Here is a 21,045-nt window from a genome sequence, read left to right as displayed (position 1 = left end):
CTGGTCAAACACTACGTATAAGTTAATAAATTGTCACTATAATAACTCTGTAGCTGCAAATGTTAATAAGTTCATAAATGGATCTTTGGTCCAAATGTCCTGCAGCCCTTTTCCAGGGTTTAGGCAAACAAACAGAGGTCGACCTGATGAATTAAGAGCTGGAATGAGAATCAGTTTTATGGCTTGATTTTCCAAAACCTGGCAACCTACAAGTTGTTCTTATTGATGTCTTATAACTGATCTATAAAGCATTAGTAAATGATTGTTAAATGATTATTAACCATTAATGAAACTATTAATTACATCTTATACCGCTTCATAAATGGCGTCTCATCACAAAGTGGTACCAATTTTTTTTCTTTAGGTCTGAAATAAGTTTAAATGAATTGTTTTTGGAAGTGAAGGTTATATTGTCAGGAAACTGACACTGAAAACCTGTTTTCCAAGTTGAAGACTACTGATAGTCAACTTGCAGGGCATTATGCTGAAACTGTAATCAAAATGCAAATCAATCCCTGAATGAACAGTGAACCTATCTAAACAGACACTGATATGGTCATTTGTGCTGTTACTGTGATCAGTGTCTCAGATTAAAGGTGAAAACCACCACGTTTGAAATTCAGATTTGCTTTTAATCTGGTATCCAATAAAAACCATTTATGTCGATGGGTCATTTGATCTATCAGTGCTAGATTAACCAATCAGATTGTTTGAGTATCAGTATCAGACGTAAATGATCAACTGATCTCACAGTGCTGGTGATGATACAAGTGGATGTACGGTATCTATCCTGATTTAACAGTTATTTACAAACTCATTACCAAACACACACATGAAATAAAATTAATACAATTAATCTAGTGCAGTGTTGTATTTCCTACACCTTATCAAAAACATTTATTGATCTGATCAGCTACCTTACATCTTACAGGATAGCACACATTTTCGAGGCAGGATTCAGTTGTCTGATGTAACAGAACTACCACTGTATATATCTGTAACATATTCAACTTTCAGATTCTATGTATGTTAATAGCCTCTGTGAGGAGCTGAATGCAACAGTTTAACTGTCATAAAAGCTACAAAAAGAGTTGAACAGTGCCGCGCATTTTGTTGGGCTCACACACAATATTAAAAAGGAGATGTTACGGACCCGTTGTCTTGGCAACTTGCTGTTTTTAAATTGAATTAATGCCACCTTGTGGTGGTCAATGAAGCTAGCACATGAAAGAAAAGTTACATCACAATAAAAATGACCACTGATACACAAATATCACAATGTTTTTATTGCACATTCATAACTGGAATCAAATATTTGGTACAACAGTGCTTTTCAAGACCAGCAGAACTAACAGCTTCAAACAAGGTGTCACATGCCAGAAAACAGAACAGTCCCCGGAAATAAAATGATCTTGAACTTTCTACAAGATTGTACAGTCGCTGATATATTTCAACTGGTCTGATCATTGCTTTTATATTTATATACATAACCTCCAGCAAACACATAATTATGCATCAGTGATTTTGTCCCTGGAATTTTTTAAGTGCATTATTGTGGTGAAACACATACAGTCCAGTGTTAGAGCCCTCTCGTCAGTGCAGTCCACCTACAGCCATAAGACCAAGTGCCAGCGAGAGCAGCAGCATCTTTGTGGAGCCTTCAGCTCTTGGTGCTGCAGCAGAAAAAAATAGATGATGGGGGGTGATTAGAGTAAATGATGAAACCTTTAACAACCATGACCTCCTGATAGGTTCAGGGTTTTACTACAAAATCTGCTAGTGCCTAAGTACACAACATGAGTCAAAACCTAACCTGTGTGTCTTTGCTACATCTTTGAATTCGCTTATGCATTCAGTGTTGCAGGTTTACGACAAATAGCTCTAATCATCACCTATACTGGCCTGCAATGTCACCGTTTTAAAATTTTCCACATATTTATATTTTTTGGTCTTAAAAACAGGTAGCACCGATACAATACATGTACCATGGAATATAATTTCCTCCGAATCAAAGTTCATGTCATGCCTGACCCAAGAGAACGCAATAGTAACTAAGCAAAGATAGATAACATCTCAGAAAACATTCCACATGCATTACATAATAGCACAGACGGAGAAAGTCCAATGCATGCTGTCTTACCATTCTGGTTGTTATACATGTCTTTACCCTATTTACTACAAACCACTCACTTTAAATCACAACTAACCATTTTACGAACCACACAGCTGTGTATTGTATCAAAAATGTTATATATGCTGTCTTTTGTGCACAGTTCCATACATTCACTGGTTTCTATTCATTTCCATATGATATGAAAAACTATTAACACACTCTTGAAACATGCTTGAGTTGATTACTAATAATCTATTACTAGTACTGATAATCTCAGTATAACATTGGACAGTAATACATTCATTTGTAAGGGTAATGAAGTGCAGACTTGAAATCAATTTGTACTTAAACTGCATTTAGATGCAATAAATATGTAACATTGACCAAAATGAATACAGGCATGATGCTAATCAAATGTCATATAATTTATAGCCTGCATTTGAAAGTGATCAGCACAAATGTTGAATATACATGCTTTTTAGTAACAGAATTAAATTTGCAAACAGACTGAATGGTCCTTTACAGTAACATAAGACAAGATGATACAGTGATGTGATTCATATAATCACTAGAGTTCTCATTGTAATTAAAAGACAAAATATTTGTTACGAAATCTCCCTTAATATCAATAATGAAAGTAGAATTTTATGAAATTATGCATGTTTCAAAATCACTGATGATTTAAGTTTCAGATTAGGTGGGGGGGGGCAGTGTTACATTAAATTTATTCTGAAATAAACCAAGTTTATAATGAATGTATATTCAATATTATGTAATGTTTAGGTGCTTACCATGTGAGGATTTTTCTGGAAATGAAAAAGACAAAAAGAGATGTTAGACAAATCCTCTTCAATAGCTGCTCATAACCATGTACATGCTAAATACTGTATGTAAACACACAAGTAAGCATACACACCTTTAATGGTGAAAGTGGTCTCCATGCCGGCATTGATGTGGTCAGTCACATGACAGTGGAGCAACCAAGTTCCTGGGTTCCCAGCCACCATCTCCACCGTCTGGAAAGTCCCAGGGAAGAGGTCGAAGACATCCGCACGGTGCACACGATCAGTCTGACACACAAACAAACACACACACAAACAAACACACACACACACACGCGCGCACGCACACAGTGCATACAGTACAATAGAGGGGAACAAAGAAGAGGAAATAGCAATGAGTACGAAACTTACTTTTTGAAACTTCCTGTATGGGCAAACAGGTTTTCATGCCAAAGAAAACTACATCCAATTTCAGAAACTCATTATTTGATTTAACTCACACAGGTCAGTTCCTCACTGTGTAAATATGGAAGGATAGGAGGTTTTTTGTGTTGCAGCTTCACGTCCTTACAAAACTTGTAGTATTTGTATATAAACATTTTGCCTTTTACCGTTTTATTAAAAAATATAAAGCTTTATTTGTGATGATGAAGGTTACCTTGTAGGTAAAAGTTTCAGCGTGGAAGTGAACGGTGTGCATGTCCACTTCATTGCCCATGCCCAGTAGATACCAGTCAATTTTCTGGCCCTGCATCATCACCAGTCCATGGAGGTTACCATACAGCCTACCATTGATCCCTTCAATATACACATTCACATAGAGACATTACCACACACTCACACCATCACACAAAGAATCAGACAGAGAAATGCAGACACAAGTGAAACAGGAAAAAAATTACTTACACTTGATAGTAATATTGGATCTAATAATTGATTTAAGTTAGTTTCACTTTTATTTCCTATATCCATTTCTGTGTGCTGAGGACGAGAAGTATGTATTGAGATGAGTTTTGCTGTGTGACATCGTGCATTATGATGCTTAAGTAAAGGGATGCTCATGGCCAGTGACAAAACTCAGAGAGTCTGTCGTACTCAAACCATGATTGATTGGTATTATGGGACCCAAAGTGTGCCAAGAGAACACACACCATTCTCCAAACCATTCCACCACCAGCAGCAGCCGGGACTGTTGGCACAAGGCAGGTTAGGTCCATAGATTCATGCTGCTGACACCAAATTCTGACCCTCCCGTCTGCGTGCCACAGAAGAAATCTAGATTCATCAGACCAGGCTACGTTTTCCCAGTCTTCTACTGTCCAGTTCTGGTGAGCCTGTGCTCATTGCAGCCTCACATTTCTGTTCTTGGCTGACAGGAGTGGAACCCGACGTGGTCTTCTTCTTGTAGCCCATCAGCCTCAAGGTTCGACGTGTTGTGTTCGCTGAGATGCTTTTCTGCTCAGCACAGTTGTAAAAAGTGGTTATCTGAGTTACTCTAGCCTTTCTCTCAGCTCCAGACAGTCTAACCATTCTCCTCTGACCTCTCATCAACAAAGCGTTTCCGTCTTCAGAACTGCTGCTCACTGGATGTTTTTTTCTTTTTTGTACCATTGTGAGTAAAGTGTAGAGACTGTTGTGCGTGAAAATGCAAGGAAATGAGCAGTTTCAGAAATACTCAGCCTTTGTTCTCATAAGGATCATACATTTTGACTTAAATTCTTTCATAGGTAAGCCAATTTCACTCTTTGCGTCCCCCTCACGTCTCACCGTGCATCATGTTACTCTCTACAAAGTCTTCGTCTTGCATGAAGGTATCAGGGTTGACGCCAAGGTATGTTCTGATGTTGTCATCCAAGTACCAGGACTCGTTTTCATCATGCACCATAAAGAGCAGTGCAAACTCCTTCTCCACGTCACCCCTCTGTCTGTCGGCACCCTCACCACGCTGCAGAGTCCCGGGCCTGCATATCACCAGAGGCCCCAAAAGACCGCTGTACAGATCCTGAACATAAACAAATGACCCCGCTGTCACAAACATCTTATACGTTAACTACCTGAACATGCAAATTAATTAAAAACACATTCTTTTTACAGCAACACTGTTAATTATGTACTTCCATGTGACTGCTACTGTATACAGAGAATATTTACCTTAATGAAATCAACACTGGAGTAGTAGGCGTAAGAGATGCAGTTAGGATCTGAGACCCCTGGACCAGAGCTTATAGGAACATCCCACGTCAACTCGAGTATGTAACCTGAAGGCAAGAGAACATAGAACAAACAAAAGTCAGTCCCACTGCTTCTGACAGGAGGTCAGTGTTTTGTGGCTCGAACCTTTTGTCACAAAACACCAGCAGCAGCATGCCTTTTATTTAGTTTTTCAAATTTGATTCTCACCAGGTTGGACAGGAATGTGTGCGCCACTGGTCCTGACTCCATGTGCACTAATCGAGTATGGCCGGCTGGCTTTGTTCTTGAATGTGATCACGATCTGCTCCCCTACCTCTGCTTTGATTATTGGACCTACAGGAGACAAGAAAAAATGTTGTCTTCAGTCTTTTCCTGGTAAAAACGACATAAAGAGCAGCTAAACTTACCCATAATTCCCAGGTGTTGTTGGTTGGGCTGCCGTTTCTTCTGAACTCTGAAGGTGTCATCAGTGTATTCTCTATACACCACCTTCTTATAGCGTGAGCCTATTCTGTTCTTGCCATTCTCCACAAATATACTGCCTGGACTGGGAGACATGTATCAATTTGCTTCCATTAACAAACAGTAATAAGTAATGCCACTAATCACAGGCTCCGTCTCCAACACTGAAATACCTCATCCTACAATTATCTTACTCACACACCTGTCTTCTGATGTGGCCTGGTAATTCTCCAGCTCCCAGTCTCTCTTGGGCGAGTAGTCCCACTCTATTTCTTCAGCACTGATAAAATACTGCACAATCTTGGTTGGCTCTGCATGTGTGTGGTTCAGTTTGTGTCCAGGGCAGTAGCTCACTCTGTACTGTTGCCTCATGCCAGCTGAGTAGTGGTCTGTTATCCTGCAGCTCACCTCATACACACCTGTCAGGAGAATGAACAGAGGTTAAGGATTTGGGCACATGAATGGATATGTCTGGGGCTCCACCCTACATTCAGGCATTTGCAGTAATGGAAAAAAAAAACCTAGAGGCATCTGTACTGCACCTCTGTGAACATACGTTTGTGGTTTATTTCGAATGGTTGCACTTCAAATTTCTGATAATATCTAAATCTAGTTCTTGTTGAGTTCAAATGCACAAAGTTGCTTTGGACAAAAATATCAGCCAAACGAATGTAATTTGAACTGTAATCAACTCCCATTTGAAATGACCCCCCCCCTCCCAATTTCTAGATTGCACCGTTTTCTTGCAAAGCTTAGCCGCTTTTAACAGCATTGCTGCTGGTGGCTTCAAAAAATCTTTGAGACTTGTGGTTTGCAGTGTTTTACACATGTGTGCATGTTGGGTTAGCTTGTAGGCAGCATGTTATCTCACCATTGTATTCTATGCATTTAGAGTGTGTTTTGTAATATCTGAGCAATTTTAAAGTCCCCCTCCGCTCAAAAATGTTTTTTGCTTATTGTTACATCATTTGGATGTTTGACCTTCACTGTGCAGAATGATGTACTATACAGTATGTGCAGAGTTTAAATTTAAAATATTTGCTGTATTTTTCATAGATTCTGCATTATTCAATGAGGAAAGAGTAGATGTCATTTTTTAAAAATTTAACTAGTTAATTTCTGTGGGAAAAAAAAAATTCAGACACAAATTATTATTCAAAGTCGAATATTTTTTCAATATCCTACGCCATGTCTGTAAGGGATTTTTAAAGGCTGCTTTAATATTCAAAATGGTTTACAATGGACTTCAGAGAATCCATACTGAACCTTTTTATTGTAAAAATAATCAAACAGTATCTTGATGGCACATTCACAATTTGAATCTGTTCCTGTATTTGCATTTTGTATTTGAGATTGAAAATTGAAATGGAAAATTCCACTAATCCAAACACTTGAGGCCAGATGTATCCTGTATACCACTTCCACTTTTATATTCAACTGTTTTTACAGTGCTACACAACTGCCAGTAAAATCTGGTGTCAGTGATTTTGTCAAACAGTATTTTCCTTAAACTTGAAAACTCTATACATAAGTACACTGAAAAGAACCCCCACAGGGGATAACCTCATAAAGTCGACTAAATTTGCACGTTAACGCCTTCAACATCATTTAATGTGGAACTTTCCTTTAAATGTGTTGGGATGAAGACAGCAAACAAATCTCAGAGTACTGTAAATAATATTAATACTACAGCTAGCTCTGACACTTCCTGTTTGTATAGTGGTTATTGATGTTTCCTTTTCTTAAGTGTTGGAGGTGGCATCCACGTCACAGGAAAATGCTCACACAAGGTTATCTAAACATTTCTGTGAAGAATATAGCTGCCTGTCAAAGAAAACCTTGAGTGCGGATGTACTCTGTCAATGCGCACAAGTGAAAAGGATTTGGCTTTTGGGTTGTGGCACTGTGTGTTTGTGAGTGTGTTTGCATGTAAAGAGTAATAGGACTAACCAGCAGTTTGTGGCTGCATGGTGACAGTAGCACTGGTGTGAGGGAACAGGCTGAGAGTGTCACGTGTTGTGCTCTGCTTCTTGAAGGTGTTCCCCTCAAAATAAACACCATGGATGTCCACCTCTGTACCTAGCCCAAAGGTGTACCACTGAACTTTGTCCCCGGCACACATCTCCAGTCCGACAAGGTTCCCATACATGCGTCCATTTACAGCTGAAATGAAAGGGAGGATTTAAACAGGAAAATACAGAGAAAGGTAAGAAAATGCTAAAGGAACACCAGAAGTGGCACTAAAAATATGGTACTAATGCTATGTGAGCTACAATCAGTACAAAACAAACAATATTTTAACTAAACACAGGCAGTGACGTAAAGTACACACTCTTCACCGAACACACTGATTACCATGCATCTTATTGCTCTCCTCGAAGTCCTCATCTTCTGGGTTTGTCTGGCTGCTGCCAAATCTCTTGATATTCTCGTCCAAATACCAGCTCATGTTCTCATCCATGACAGAAAAAAGAAGGAAGAACTCCTTATCCACACCTTTCTATTAAAACAATGCACACACAGTCCGGGTAACAGTAAGGACACATAGTTGTTGCAGATGTGCAGTTGCAGTTAACACCATAAAAACTAAAAATGTATTACATTGTTTTAAAATCTTATACACATCTTTTAACAAGCAAATGTCATGCAAATGTCAAATCAAAGATGTACACTGCTTTGTTGTTACAATCAACTTGCTATATTTTCTTCTGTACAATATGTTCTGTTCTCATCCTAGCTATCTTATCCGCAATGGCCCAATTTCCCGACAAGGATCATTAAGTTTCATTTAATCTTATTTAATCTCAGTAGTGCTGAAACAACTATTCAGTTCATCGAATGAAAGAAAATCAATCAATGACAATTCATAATTTAATAAAACATTTAAAAGCCAACATTTTCCAGTTAAAGATTATTTAAATATAAGATTTTTTTTGCATTTCCCTGCATGAGAAACTGTGTGTTCATTTGTAACAAAGCAGCACCTGGGTTCCATTCTCCCCTAGCGTTCCTTTCTTGCACACGAGCAGAGGTCCCACTAATCCAGAGTTGGTGTCCATGGCAGGCTCAGTGGCAGAGTAGTAAAGGTAGGGGATACAGGGGGAATCAGATGAAGAAGGACCTTCTAGGACCTCCCAGGTGTAGATGAAGTGTTCACCTGGACCTACGTGGGATCCGGGCTTGTCAACACCTGCAGTATTGCACACAAAGTTCTGCAATTATTAGGCCTGGTGTCGCTTCAGTAAATTTGTTCATCTGCACAGACAAAAATCAGAGAGATTTTTCGATATAAGTCTCTTTGCTTAGTTCCAGTGTCCTTGTGAGCATGAAGCGTGTATTGGTCATTAGTTTACTGCTTTAGTTTATTATATGTGATGAATGTGGTGACATGACATTCAAGAAACTATTAAAACTTGTGAAACCTTTGTATGGTACTGCTACTTTGAAAATAGTGCTACAATATATATGCTATAATAATACAGCTGTATTATTACTACAATGTACTTTTTAAGCATGTTTAGATTAATGAGCCAATTGGTGTTTAGCAATAGGCTTTTGCTATCAAAGTTTGTGTCTAAAAATTGAGCCTGAAAAATATTTTTCTTTTAAAATTTTAGGTATTCTGAAATGCAGCTATTTTCTATTCCAATACACCTCATGCATGACTTTTATTTTTTGGGTCTTGGGTCTTTGTTCAAATTAAATCAATTCATTAGTCTAGCCAACACTAGAGGCATAGACAGGGATATTTTATTCAGTCTCGAAGCAATATTCCTGCAAATTTATGCCTCTGTCAGTCTGAATTGTTAACCATCAGCTACAGCGACTGTTCATAGAATACAGTTTAATTAATCCTCTCCCCTTGTTGTCACTCAATTTGAGTCCTGAAATCTAACAATTAAAACAATTTAAAATCATAGCCTCTGAAGTTTTATTCTTGAGTGTGCAACAAGTATCTGTGGCAATGCAACTGGCTGCTTCCTCACCGTCCTCATAGGTGCTTCCCTGGGAGAGCTTGTCATAGTGCAAGCCATGGGGCTGGATGCTGTAATTTCTATCAGCCTTGTTCATGAATGTCACTCTGAGAGTGTCTCCTTCCTCTGCCCTCAGGACTGGACCTGGACAAATATAGAAGAACATTGCAACCAGAAAAGAGGTACTGAGAGGACTTGGGTGAAAAACAAGACACTAGTGTACCAGTAAATACAGTAAAAAAAACAGGGAGTGTGATTTTTGCCAAACCTGGAAAAAAAAAGGGAGGCCTTACCTAAGATTCCTAAATGTGCAGGATCAGGTGCTGTTGATATTGTTCTGGTGAAGGTATTGTCTGTGTACTCTCTGTATATCACTTTAAGGTATTTACCTCCGATTCTTCCACCACTTCTGCCAAAAAATATCTCTGATGCACTGAGAGTGGGGGGTGGGGGGGGGGGGGGTGCAGAGCAAAAGATACTTTGAGGAGGACAGAGACGGAGTAACATGGGTAGCAAAAAATTGGTGGCCTGGATGAAGCTGCCATGGTGTGGAATTTCTTATTCAAGATAAACCGAATAAACTGAATAAACAGCTTGCCAGTCAGAGGGGTTTCATCGTGTCAGGTCAGGGAACAATAACAAAGACACAATAACAACTGTGTCGCTATCCACACTGTTTACTCTAGACACCACAAAACTGCCTAACCACAGGAATGAATGCAAACATATAATCAGCCCTGTCCAGAGGCCATACACACAGACAGACAGCAACTTTGTTCAGGGGTTTTGCAAGCCTTAAAGGGATAGTTCACTGCCTAATGAAATAGTGATTATCTACAGAGTCAGTTAGCTTCCATTCTTTCTCCAAAACTACTGAGGCTGTACTTTCTTAACACAAAAATGCCCATCTGATACATTTTAGCCTTTGGTCTCACTATGCTACTCCCGGGCTATAAAGCACAGGGCTTATCCTGTATAAGGTGCTTGGAGACATTTGATGGATATGTTGTCTATGTTTTATTTTAGCTGTAAAGAGATTTGTTCCAGCTGAATCATATAACTAGCTTTGGATTGGGCAGTAAGGGCAATAAAACAAGATAAATGGAAATAGCCCTGATAACATAAATAGTTGGGAGAAAGCTTGCACGAAAGCACGTAGGTCCAGCTCACTGTTTGTGGGGTCAAAATTCATATATTACATTGGGCTAAATAATGATTCACCCTTTATTTTGCAGTGCCCCTCTCTATTACCATTGATTACAGTAAGTTGTGCTCTCTAGTATGTTGCTTATGTCTGCCCACCTGTTGGCCTCAGTAAGGGATACATTGTTAATCAGATCCTGTTCTGAGGGAGCGTATGCCCACTGGATTTTCTCTGCTGCCAGGAAGTAATTCCTCACAACACCCCCCATCACTTTGGTGCTGGCCTCACTGTCACATGACTTCACCTCATAAAAGGCCTGCATCCCAGCTGGAATAGATGAAGAGATGAGCACAAAAACATTACGCAGACCACAATACACATGTACAAAGTAAAATCTTGTGGTGAAAGTGGATCTTCAGAGCCTTAGGGAATTTTAATAGCTGAAAATCAACCTGATAGTTCTCAAGGGTCTCATTTAAAGGTCCATAAATAAATAAAATAAATATTCCATGGTTCAATTTAAACTTTCAATTTGCTATTTTATAGCAGTTATCATATTGAAGAGAGGTCATTTCTAGAATCTGAGAGGATCCAGAATGGAAAAACTATCAAAGGTGCGATCTGTAGAATAAGTAACTTAATGTCACTTTTCTTGAAAGACACAGAAATAAGAATAGATCATTATGGAAAGCCTGTTATGATACAAAGGACTGTTTTTTTTTTTACAAGTGTCAGCATTATTCACAGCATATCTAGCAAGTATGAATCATTCATTTATGTGATCAATGGACTTTGGACAGCTTTAAAATACAAGGTGTATGGAACAGAAATACAAGCTCTGCTGTAGGAAGGCTCGTAACATCATGCACTGACAAAATGGCCGTGGCATTCCTCACCAAAATGCATTCTCCCCTCTCAGCAACTCTGCAAAAACAGAAAAGACTCATGGCAAGGAGGTCAAAGGTGACACAAAGATTAAAGGATGGATGCCCTACCCAGCAAGTGGTCATTAACCTGGCAGGTCAGCAGCCACTTTCCTCTTGCTTTCGGGACCATCTTAGCAGTAGCAAATGTGGCTGGGAACAGGCTGAGGACGTCGGTGCGGTGGCCACGGTCTAGCAGTGTATTCCCATGGAAAAAGGCAGAGTGAATGTCCACCTCGTTACCCATGCCAAACAAATGCCAGGCTACTTCACGGTGCTGGCACAACTCGATCCCAGGCAGGTTACCAAACATGTACCCATTAATAGCTATCACACAGAGAAAAACAAAGAGGGAGGTTAGAGGGAGGGACAAAGGGAGCAAACTTAGCCTTTAAACCTTCTTTTGTACCCTGTGTTTAAGGAATTATGATATGAAGTTTGATGCGAAGTTACTTCATTGTGAAAACATTTTAAATAATTTCATGATGTAGACAGCTCAGTTGCATAGACGGTACAGTACGGGCAAAAACAATTGTTAGAATCTATGAAAAAAGTAAAATAATCATTTCATTTTACAATATATATTATATTCTTCTTGCTAGCCGGCTTAATGTGAGTGCAATCATTTCATTGTTCAACAATCATAGAAATACTTAGAAAAAACACTCATCTCTCACCATGCATCAGGTTTGACTCTTCAAAGTCTGGGTCTTTCAAGTCAACTCCATGTGGATCAGAGAGGTTCTGAATGTTGTCCTCCAAGTACCAACTCAGGTTCTCATCCACCACGCTGAACATCAAGAAGACATCCTGGTCCACATCATTGCGGGCTGAGTCTATGACAGATTCTGGCTTTGTCGGAGCGGGTTCATTAGTCTCCTTCAACATTCCTGCGCTCATTCAGAAACATGAAACAGATGTCGAAAAATGCAGGATGGGGGTTAAAATACTACATATCTATGTAGTCACACACAGATAGGAGCACATTTAATCTTTGTTTTGTCTCTGTTGCCCCACCATCTTTCTTTGAGGAGGGTTTGAAGAAGCCCTTACTGTAACTATGAGTAAGAAATAAACAATACATTTTGATTTGACATACAAATAATGCAGATAGAGAGGTAACCCAACAGGTAATGTGAGAAACACATTATGAGAAACATTTCCTCTGATGTAAAATCAATAAGGTTAACTAGCATGTAGTCACAAATCTTTGTACCTTTCTTGCAGGTGAGCAGAGCCCCGATAAGTCCTGAGGCAATGTCCTTGGGAGCATGTACGTGAGAGTGGTAGATCCAGGTCAGGCAGTTGGCATCATCATCTGTGGGGGCAAATTCTGGCCTGACCTCCCAGCGGTAGGTGTAGCTCCCTCCCGGAGGCACAGAGTCATCCTTCTTCAACCAGTTTGATGTCCCATCTGGATAGAGCGCCCCTGGAAGGTGAATACCAGGTGTTTACGCCGAGATCTTTCTGGGAAGTTTAGAGAGCAGCTGAGCCTATATGATTTCACTTCATTTCAGTAGAAAACAAAACATTGGTCTTAACAAGCTCAACTTTTGCTTTAACTGTTTAAAACTGGAAGCTGAGTGCTGTAGAGTGATAATATTATGAATTAATGAAAATATTAAGCATGAAATAAATGGTTCAACTGCAAATAGGTTTAATAATCATATTATTCAGTGGAGGTTTTCCAAATAAAGGTCATATCCATTTCCTCTCGGGGGATTATGTCGGTTTTGCTTTCAGCCTCCACATGTGTACGTGTGTGTGATCTATGAACACATAAATGCCACAGATGTCCTGTGTACACTGACCTCTGTACCAATTTGTTCTTGTGACAAGACACGGTGTAGGACATGATAAGCTGATTTATCAGTTTTACTTCTTGATGTGTTGACACCACTTTCCCCTTCCTATTCCCCTCCTCTATCCCCACATCTCTCTCCCGTCCTGCCCAAGGTGCTGTGTATAAAAACTAGTAGAATGAATTACTATTTATCTGACTTAGAGACAGATTGATATACTGTAAATCCCTTAATAAAGCAGGACACCAGCCACATTCTGTTTGAAGAGGCTAACAATTTGTAGCATCAGCTTCATTTCTGTAAGGCTCTAAAAATTCCTGAGGCAGGATGCATCTAAGAGACGAGTGGGGGATGGGGGCTTGTTGCATAACAGAGAGCTTCAAAGTTCACAATACTTATGGAGACCATAACTTCCATAATAGTCACCCAGTTGTTGAAATTGTGTTGTGTCTTACACAGGCCTAAATGGACTCTTTTAGTCTGTATCACATTTGCCAGCCCTCTTTCTTTTCAGCCTCTCAGTATCTTGTAATCAGAGACAGTTCTGGCAGTGAAGCAGACCGGCAAAAACATGCCAAGATGTCATACTTTCAGACTTAGGTTACACAAAGCCGCAGCTTTTGAGTAAAAAATCATATAGAAAAAGATTATATTTACTCAGTTGAATGAAGAGTCTGAATATGCAACCAAAGTCAATATTATATCACTGAGCTTGTGGAGTCGAATTCTTCTTATGGCGGACTAATCCGGCCAAACTGAGCAATCGGGGAACAAGGGCCTGGGTAAGAGAGGTGACCAGGAAGCCGATGGTAACTATGGCTGAGCTCCAGAGATGCTGTGTGGTGTCACTTTTTGCACTCTGACGCAGGCCTAAATGTGTGGAGATGGTAAACTTCCAGAAGAACAATCATTTCTAAGAATTAAAGCCAAACAGTTCAATCTTGGTTTCATCGGACTAGAGAATCTTATTTATCACAGTCTGAGAGTCTTTTAGGTGTTTTTTTTTGCAAACTTTCACTGAGTAGAGGCTACCGTCTGACCAGTCTGCCACAAAGCCCAAATCAGTGGAGTGTTGCATTGATGGTTGTCCTTCTTCTTCTTAATAAACTAGCAAAAAATTCTAAAATTCTTTTTTTGGGCGAATTTTATTTTTTTTTAAATTTTAGCTTAAGGCTGCAACATAACAAAATGTGAAAGAAATGAAGGGGTCTGAATACTTTCCAATGCACTGTATATGTATTATGTAACACTGTACCCTCTGCATTCTTCTCATAAAAAACTCCATGGGGGTGCACAGAATAGTTCCTGGACCCAAAGTTCTTCAGGTGGACCACGATAACGTCATCAACCTCAGCTCGCAGTATGGGCCCCAGGAAGCCCAACCACTCAGGTCGTGGAGCCTGTACGCTGTACGTAGCATCTGTATACTGTCGGAACATAGCCTTCTTATAAACACTGCCAATACGGTGGGGTCCTCTTTCCAGGAATACAGATGCATGCCTGAGATAGAAGTGGAAAGAAGAAAAAAAGAATGAGAGATACAGACAGAGCAGTGGTAACAGAGTGGGAGAAGAGTGTGTAGGAGGTAGAAGAGAAAGAGACAGCCAACTAATCCTGTTTTGTTGAGCATTTCTTAAATCACTGTCAGGGTATTCTCAAGTTACGCAATACAGGATTGCACAATGACATGCAGCTGTGTCTCCCTATACAAAAAGTAGAAGTATTACCAGTATAAATAGTATTGAAGTGCAAATATAGGAAAAGGTGGCATGTCATTGTAGTGCGCTCTGTAAAATTTCACAAAGGCTCTGATTTATCTTTGGAATTTTTTGATGTCTTTGTCAATAACTGACTAAATTTGGTTTCCAAACATACAGGAGCTAGCCATAAAGCCCGTAACTCAAAGACGTAATTCTGCAGAACAAACTGTATCTGGTTGCATCTCTCTAACAATTAGACTTATCATTACTGTGATCACATGTGTCTGTGGGCTAATAACCCGTTACTGGAGCTGTGGCAAACACAGTTTTGCTACTGTATATCCCGCTCACAACCAAAGCAACAAGGAGGATGAAAAGCATTACGTTTACTCGACTCACACCTGGGTCGTACTGACAACCTCGCTGACGGTCTAATAAAGGGGGTTTTGAACTAAGCACCTGGTCGGAGCTTATGAACTCCCTTCACCTCTCACTAATTCCTCCTCATTGAACTGGACTGTCATGCATGAAACCTTGGGTGCTGCACAAGCCTTTTTTTAAGTGATTATGTAAGCTGGCTGTGTGATAGAGTAAGTCAGGAAAGTCCAGCATTAAAACATAATTATATCCATCAAATACCCTCATACAAAAGTGGGCTTTTTGTTTTATCTTGGGCTTTTCTTTAATAACAAGCCCATCAGTTTATCCTGATATTCCACATAACATTAGGTCTGTGAAAGTCATCTGCTCTTTACAATTTACATTTTTCTGGCTGAAACTGTTTTGTACTTGTAATTACAGGTAAGTCGAAGAGGTGGATGATGTTGTCTGTTCCCTATAGTGACTTGAGAGTCAACGGCTGAAACATCAGTACGAGCACAATGACAGACCAATAAAAGTTGTCCCATTAATGAAGAGATCGGCCCTAATCAGCCATCTGAGCAGGGATTAAAAATGAGAACACTGATTATATGTGATATACAGCCCAGAAGGACACAACTGCCAGTCATATTAACAGTATTACTTGTGGGCTTGACTTTCCATCTAAAACTTAACAGCAAGTGGTCGTAATCACAGCGTGGAAGCACCGAGAAATTCCTCACAAATTCCAGCCTTGGATAGCCTCACTGCGCCCTTTTACATCTTTCTGTTTACTCTTGGAGTGCTTCTACTTTACATTTATGAAATATCACACTGTTGGTAATGTGATGCTTATTTCTCTGTCGTATGTGACAGGAAGCCGTCTGTGTTTCCTGTGTTATTCCCATCAATGAAATACGCAATGTAGACAGTCATTCACTGTTAGTCTCCCTGTGCATTTGCCAGACGGCCAGCAAAGCACACAACAATCCCCTCAGAGGTCTAGACACTGTCACACCCTGGCAAGATGACATACTGCAGAAATATTCACCTAAATCTTAGATTGAGATTAGGGATCCATAAGGTCCCCCCCCCCCACACAGTTCTTATGATCACTTTAGATCTGTTCTCATATCAACACCCCACATAGGCTATTAATTGGATATGAAGTGTATGATCAAATGAATAGGTGGCAGCATTGATTTAATTGCCCTCACTATCTGTACATGTGTTTGTTTGTTTGTTTGTTTGTTTACAAATCCCTTGACGGTATCACAACTCACTCATCGTTTTCGACGTGTTTCCCGTTGAGCAGATTTTTTCTGCTTGGCGCATAATCCCACGAATCCTCAATGATTCCCACATGGTATATTCTCTCCTTGCTGCGCTTCCCTTCCGCCCCGGTGGAGGGAAGAAACAACAAGCAACAAGTCACAAACAGTCCCAGGGTCCGGGCCATGTTCAAGTGGTCGCTCCGTAGACTTTAGCGGGGTTTGGTTGAAGAGGAACAAGTGGAAAACCCCGCGGACTCCTCCATGCAGGCTCGTATTGACACTGTGCGTTGGCGCTGCCGCACTTACGAAAGTCTGCAAAGGAAGGAACAGTTGGCCTATTGAGCCAGAGAACAGCGACGATGTGACCGCCTCCTCTGGTATCACACGCACGGGGATAATAGCACCTCAATGTTGCCACGTGAAAAGTCATAGGAATTTGTCGAAATTGTCTCCAGGGAAGTGAATGTTATCGATCCGCGGCCGCCAAACGAGCACCGTGGGTCGTCTGAGTGGGCTGTCGCCTTTCCAGAGGTGATGAATAGGCATGTTAGTCAGCTGGTCTGTGAACGGTTTCGGGAATTGTGTGGGGCTAATGATGGACTGTTTTGTAAAATCAGACAATAAATATTACGGCCTAAAATTATGTTGATTTTCTCTCAATCTTTCAACATTTCGGTGCTACTTTCTGATAAGTCACCCTAAAGAACTAGTGGCTTTATTTGAGGTTTATAAATTCTCCCTGGCTAGTTCTAAACGTTGGTAATCCATTAATAAATAAAGACATGTATGTTTCACACTTTCTAATAAGTCTAATGGGTTTCGGTCCAAATTCTCCGCAGTTTTTGGCAGTGTCCTGTTGAAGGATAAACCAGCTGCGAGAGGAATTACACAAAAAGTTGACCTTATTAATGACTCATAATTGATCTTTAAAGCATTATTAATGGATTTTCTAAAACCACGAATACAGTCATTAGTCACAGCTTACAAACCAAAACTTACCAAATTGCATTGCACCATGATTTAGAAATTCTAATACTAGGAAACAATTTCTGCATTTCTGATCATTTGGAGGGATATGAAAATCCTTGGCTTTGTACAATTTCTCCTTGTCAGTCTTGTCTCAGGATTTCCCCATCAAAACATTTTTTAGCAAGTTGCCGAGTGATATTATTAGCACATTAAATTAAGTTGTGATGTTGTTCTGGAATTACTCATCCTGGGAATGCACATCCCCTCAACCCAGCACGTGCATAACTGCATGTCTCAGAATGAAGCCTTTTGTGTCATCACCATGCTCAGCTTACTTTGTAAAATCATACAAATACCTGGGCGTGGACTTAATAATAAACTATAAACTGGACAGGATGGACAACACTTGTACATTTTAAAAGAAAGGCCAGAGCAGACTTCATGCAGTGGTCTGTTGGGGCAGCAGTATCTTAACAGCAGACAGGAATGAAAACTGATCAAGATCAGATCCAGCTCTGTCTTGGTGTGATGGCCAAGCTTTCATCCTCAAGGGAAAACGTCTTCCTTGAGGCGCAAAACTTCAAGGAAGGATACGTTTTCTCCCTTGAGAAGAGGGAGTTTTTCTACTTTGATTTGTCATATCAAAGTAGTTAGGGTGACACCTGCTGACTAACTCTGAGCAGTACAACTGTAGAGATCCAGCTGGGTGAACCGATGGCTCTGCCTTTACAGAGTAAATGCAGGAAACCACGATTATACACAAACACCATAACCATATTCTAATCATTCTGCTCTTGTCCCCCTCATTCGGTTTGGTGAGATTGATCCTTGAACTTCGTTTTTCCTCATAATCCCCACAAATCTCTCAGTACAACCTGCACCCCCAGCTCAGTAGTGATATGGTGCAAAACAAATGCACTGGGTAATGGTTTTACTGGAAATAAGCCTTTACAGCAGCAAGGCTGAACATAGCGCCCTGTACTCTTGTATTGTTATTTCTCTGTTTTGGCCTGTAGGTCAACAGGGTCAAATCCCACAGCTCAGGGGTTGATTATGTTCTCTTTTGTCTTGTAGCACCATCGTGCCCCCTGAAATCCCAGACCATAGAAAGAACACATTGTACCACAGGATCACCTGTGCTCTAATTTATTCTCAGTCAGGCACCAGCCCGTTTTACTGTGGAATGGAAACCTCTGGAAATTCAACTTGATGTCTGCTGCCTGATTTCTATAGATTCCCACGCCATGGTCAACATCTTGTGTGAGATTAAGCCTAATCTGATTTCGGATTTAGGCATTTAGTCTAAAATTCAGGCAGATTTATGTATATGGCTGAAGTTCTATCGGCAGTTTAACTGGTGATGTTTTTAGTATTGTAGCATTAAGGAAAAACCTCTTACACATTGTCACACAGCGACCCATCTCTTTTATACTAATCCTGCTAAATCTAATTTTAAATGAATAATTGGCTTTTTGCCTGAGTGACTCTCTATCTCTGAATCTTAAATTTCAAATTTCATTGGTAGAGCTAAAGCAGTTTGAAGGCTGAATCTAGGTTCCAAATACAAGTGGAAAAATTCCGTTGAAACTTAATATCAATGAACAGATTTTAAGCAATGATTAGTGATAATTTAATTCAAGAATGCATACAGTATACTGCAGCTGTATGACCATTCTTCATTTATTGATAATTTAGTTTTCAAAATGATCCACACATTTGGTCAAATTAATTTATATAGTAGCTGTGCCAGTTGTCAGTTTCAGTTGTCCATATTTTTTGGCACTTGTGATATCGATGATTAGATCAAGTGAGTTTATATTTAAACCAGTGTTGATTAACACCAGAACCCTAAGAAACTAGTGTTTTACGGAGGCTTTGTAGGAAAGTACGGGATATGGATAAAAATTCACTGATCTTTAGTAAACGATTGATTTACAATTTATTTATTGACAGTGGTGGAAATGAACTAAGTAGACTTACTCAAGTACCGTACTTAAGTGCAGTCTTGATGCACTTGTACTTTACTTGAGAATTCTCATTTTATGCTACTTCATACTTCTACACCACTACATTTTTGAGGCAAATATTGTGCTTTTTACTTCACTATTTATCAGTGTAGTGAACAGTTATAGTTGCTTGGATCTTACATACAAAACATATGATCAGCATTTATAATATGATGCATTATTATGATGCATTATTATAAAGACCCACACACGGATGTTTTCAGTTATGTGGCTGATTAGGTTGTACTTTAAGGGAGGTCACCAATAAGAATGATACTGTTGTAACTTTTCCTGCAACAAAACTAACAGAAGAACCCGTGAAGTCCTGAATTTTTGAAAATCTTGTTGTATAAGAGAACAAGTTATATGCACAAGAATAATATCATGTGTGAACGTGAATTAAATAAATCATCTTTCAGGACATTGGGGGATCCATAACTTAAAACTCCGAAATGTCGCATTTTGCACGAGTGCCCTTATTTTGGATACTTGAAGTACATTTTGCTGGTGTGCAGTGATGTAAAAATCGGGGCCCTGTACGTATGCAGCTTTAGTGGACTGCCTTCCTCTTTCAATAGATCCGTTGTCACACCAGTACAAATGCCTGAATCCAACAAGTAAACACAGACATATATATAGTGGTTAATAGAACAATCAGTTCTTAAGTGTTTGTAATGGATTGAAGAAAGTCTGCACAATTTGACGTCTGAGTATATTTCAGCCCTCTTTTTTCATACATTAACACAACATATAATGTTTTACATTACATTTATAAAACATAATCACATACTGTAATTAATGTGTGAAGCTCTCACTATGAGGTTTTAGGACAATGTAGAACATTATTTCTGACGAAGACTTAGGTCTTCGTTATGCTCTGACCCCTACACTAAGAAATTATTACCATATTGCTGTATCTCGGAATAAAAGACAACAGAGAAAGACTTCACTGGAATCAGGTTTTATTTGCAGAACTGAGGCGAATTCGTTTCCAAAAAGTGTTGATCCAGTCTCCCAAAGTTGTAAATGCACAATTTAGATATCCCGCTGGTGTGGACTAAACCATTAGCACCTTTCAGCGAGAGGGGGGTGGGGGAGGGCAGAGAGATTTGTTTTCTATACGGGGGTATGTCAAACTTAACGTTGCTTATTACGCTAATAACATACAATTTAAAATATATTTGGGATCTTGTGTACTTACTTCCATCATTCCCCTCAATACAGAGGCCCTGCTGGTATTTAGTTGTGCTGAAGCTGAATTTTGGGTGTAGGACTTCTACTTGCAACAGAGTATCCTTTACATTGTGGCGGTGCTACTTGCTTAAGTCAACTAGGATGGCCCA

The 21,045-nt window shown here is 39.7% G+C and overlaps 1 protein-coding gene across 2 annotated transcripts; it reads right to left on the bottom strand.

Moving 5' to 3' along the window:
- Positions 1-1,269: 1,269 nt before the first annotated feature.
- On the bottom strand, positions 1,270-21,006 carry LOC120802556 (ferroxidase HEPHL1). 2 transcript variants are annotated; one of them, XM_040150481.1, is made up of 20 exons: positions 20,904-21,006; positions 14,649-14,893; positions 12,808-13,020; positions 12,269-12,481; positions 11,664-11,918; positions 10,827-10,995; positions 9,818-9,957; positions 9,537-9,668; positions 8,535-8,740; positions 7,906-8,050; positions 7,501-7,713; positions 5,753-5,969; positions 5,496-5,635; positions 5,296-5,421; positions 5,047-5,153; positions 4,663-4,897; positions 3,554-3,693; positions 3,030-3,183; positions 2,905-2,919; positions 1,270-1,673 (listed from the first exon to the last, which is right to left on the bottom strand). In XM_040150481.1, the coding sequence occupies exons 2-20, from the start codon at positions 14,830-14,832 to the stop codon at positions 1,594-1,596; spliced, it is 3,084 nt and encodes a 1,027-aa protein (XP_040006415.1). In that variant the 5' UTR covers positions 14,833-14,893; positions 20,904-21,006; the 3' UTR covers positions 1,270-1,593. The 2 variants fall into 2 exon arrangements, with proteins under 2 accessions (XP_040006415.1, XP_040006414.1); XM_040150480.1 differs by lacking the exon at positions 20,904-21,006 and adding an exon at positions 16,737-17,248.
- Between the last annotated feature and the right edge of the window lie 39 nt (positions 21,007-21,045).

Source organism: Xiphias gladius, chromosome 17 (assembly GCF_016859285.1).
Source record: "Xiphias gladius isolate SHS-SW01 ecotype Sanya breed wild chromosome 17, ASM1685928v1, whole genome shotgun sequence".
NCBI lineage: Eukaryota > Metazoa > Chordata > Actinopteri > Istiophoriformes > Xiphiidae > Xiphias > Xiphias gladius.
Note: the sequence above shows the minus strand (reverse complement) of the source record. Positions and strands in the feature narration are given on the sequence as shown.

Excerpts from the sequence above, each read along its gene's own strand:
- LOC120802556 (XM_040150480.1), bottom strand. The coding sequence starts at position 16,912 with ATGGCCCGGACCCTGGGACTGTTTGTGACTTGTTGCTTGTTGTTTCTT. Across the intron at positions 11,919-12,268 it reads AGAGTCAAACCTGATGCATG|CTATTAATGGGTACATGTTT; the intron begins GTGAGAGATGAG and ends TCTGTGTGATAG. Across the intron at positions 4,898-5,046 it reads CCAGTGTTGATTTCATTAAG|GATCTGTACAGCGGTCTTTT; the intron begins GTAAATATTCTC and ends GTTTATGTTCAG.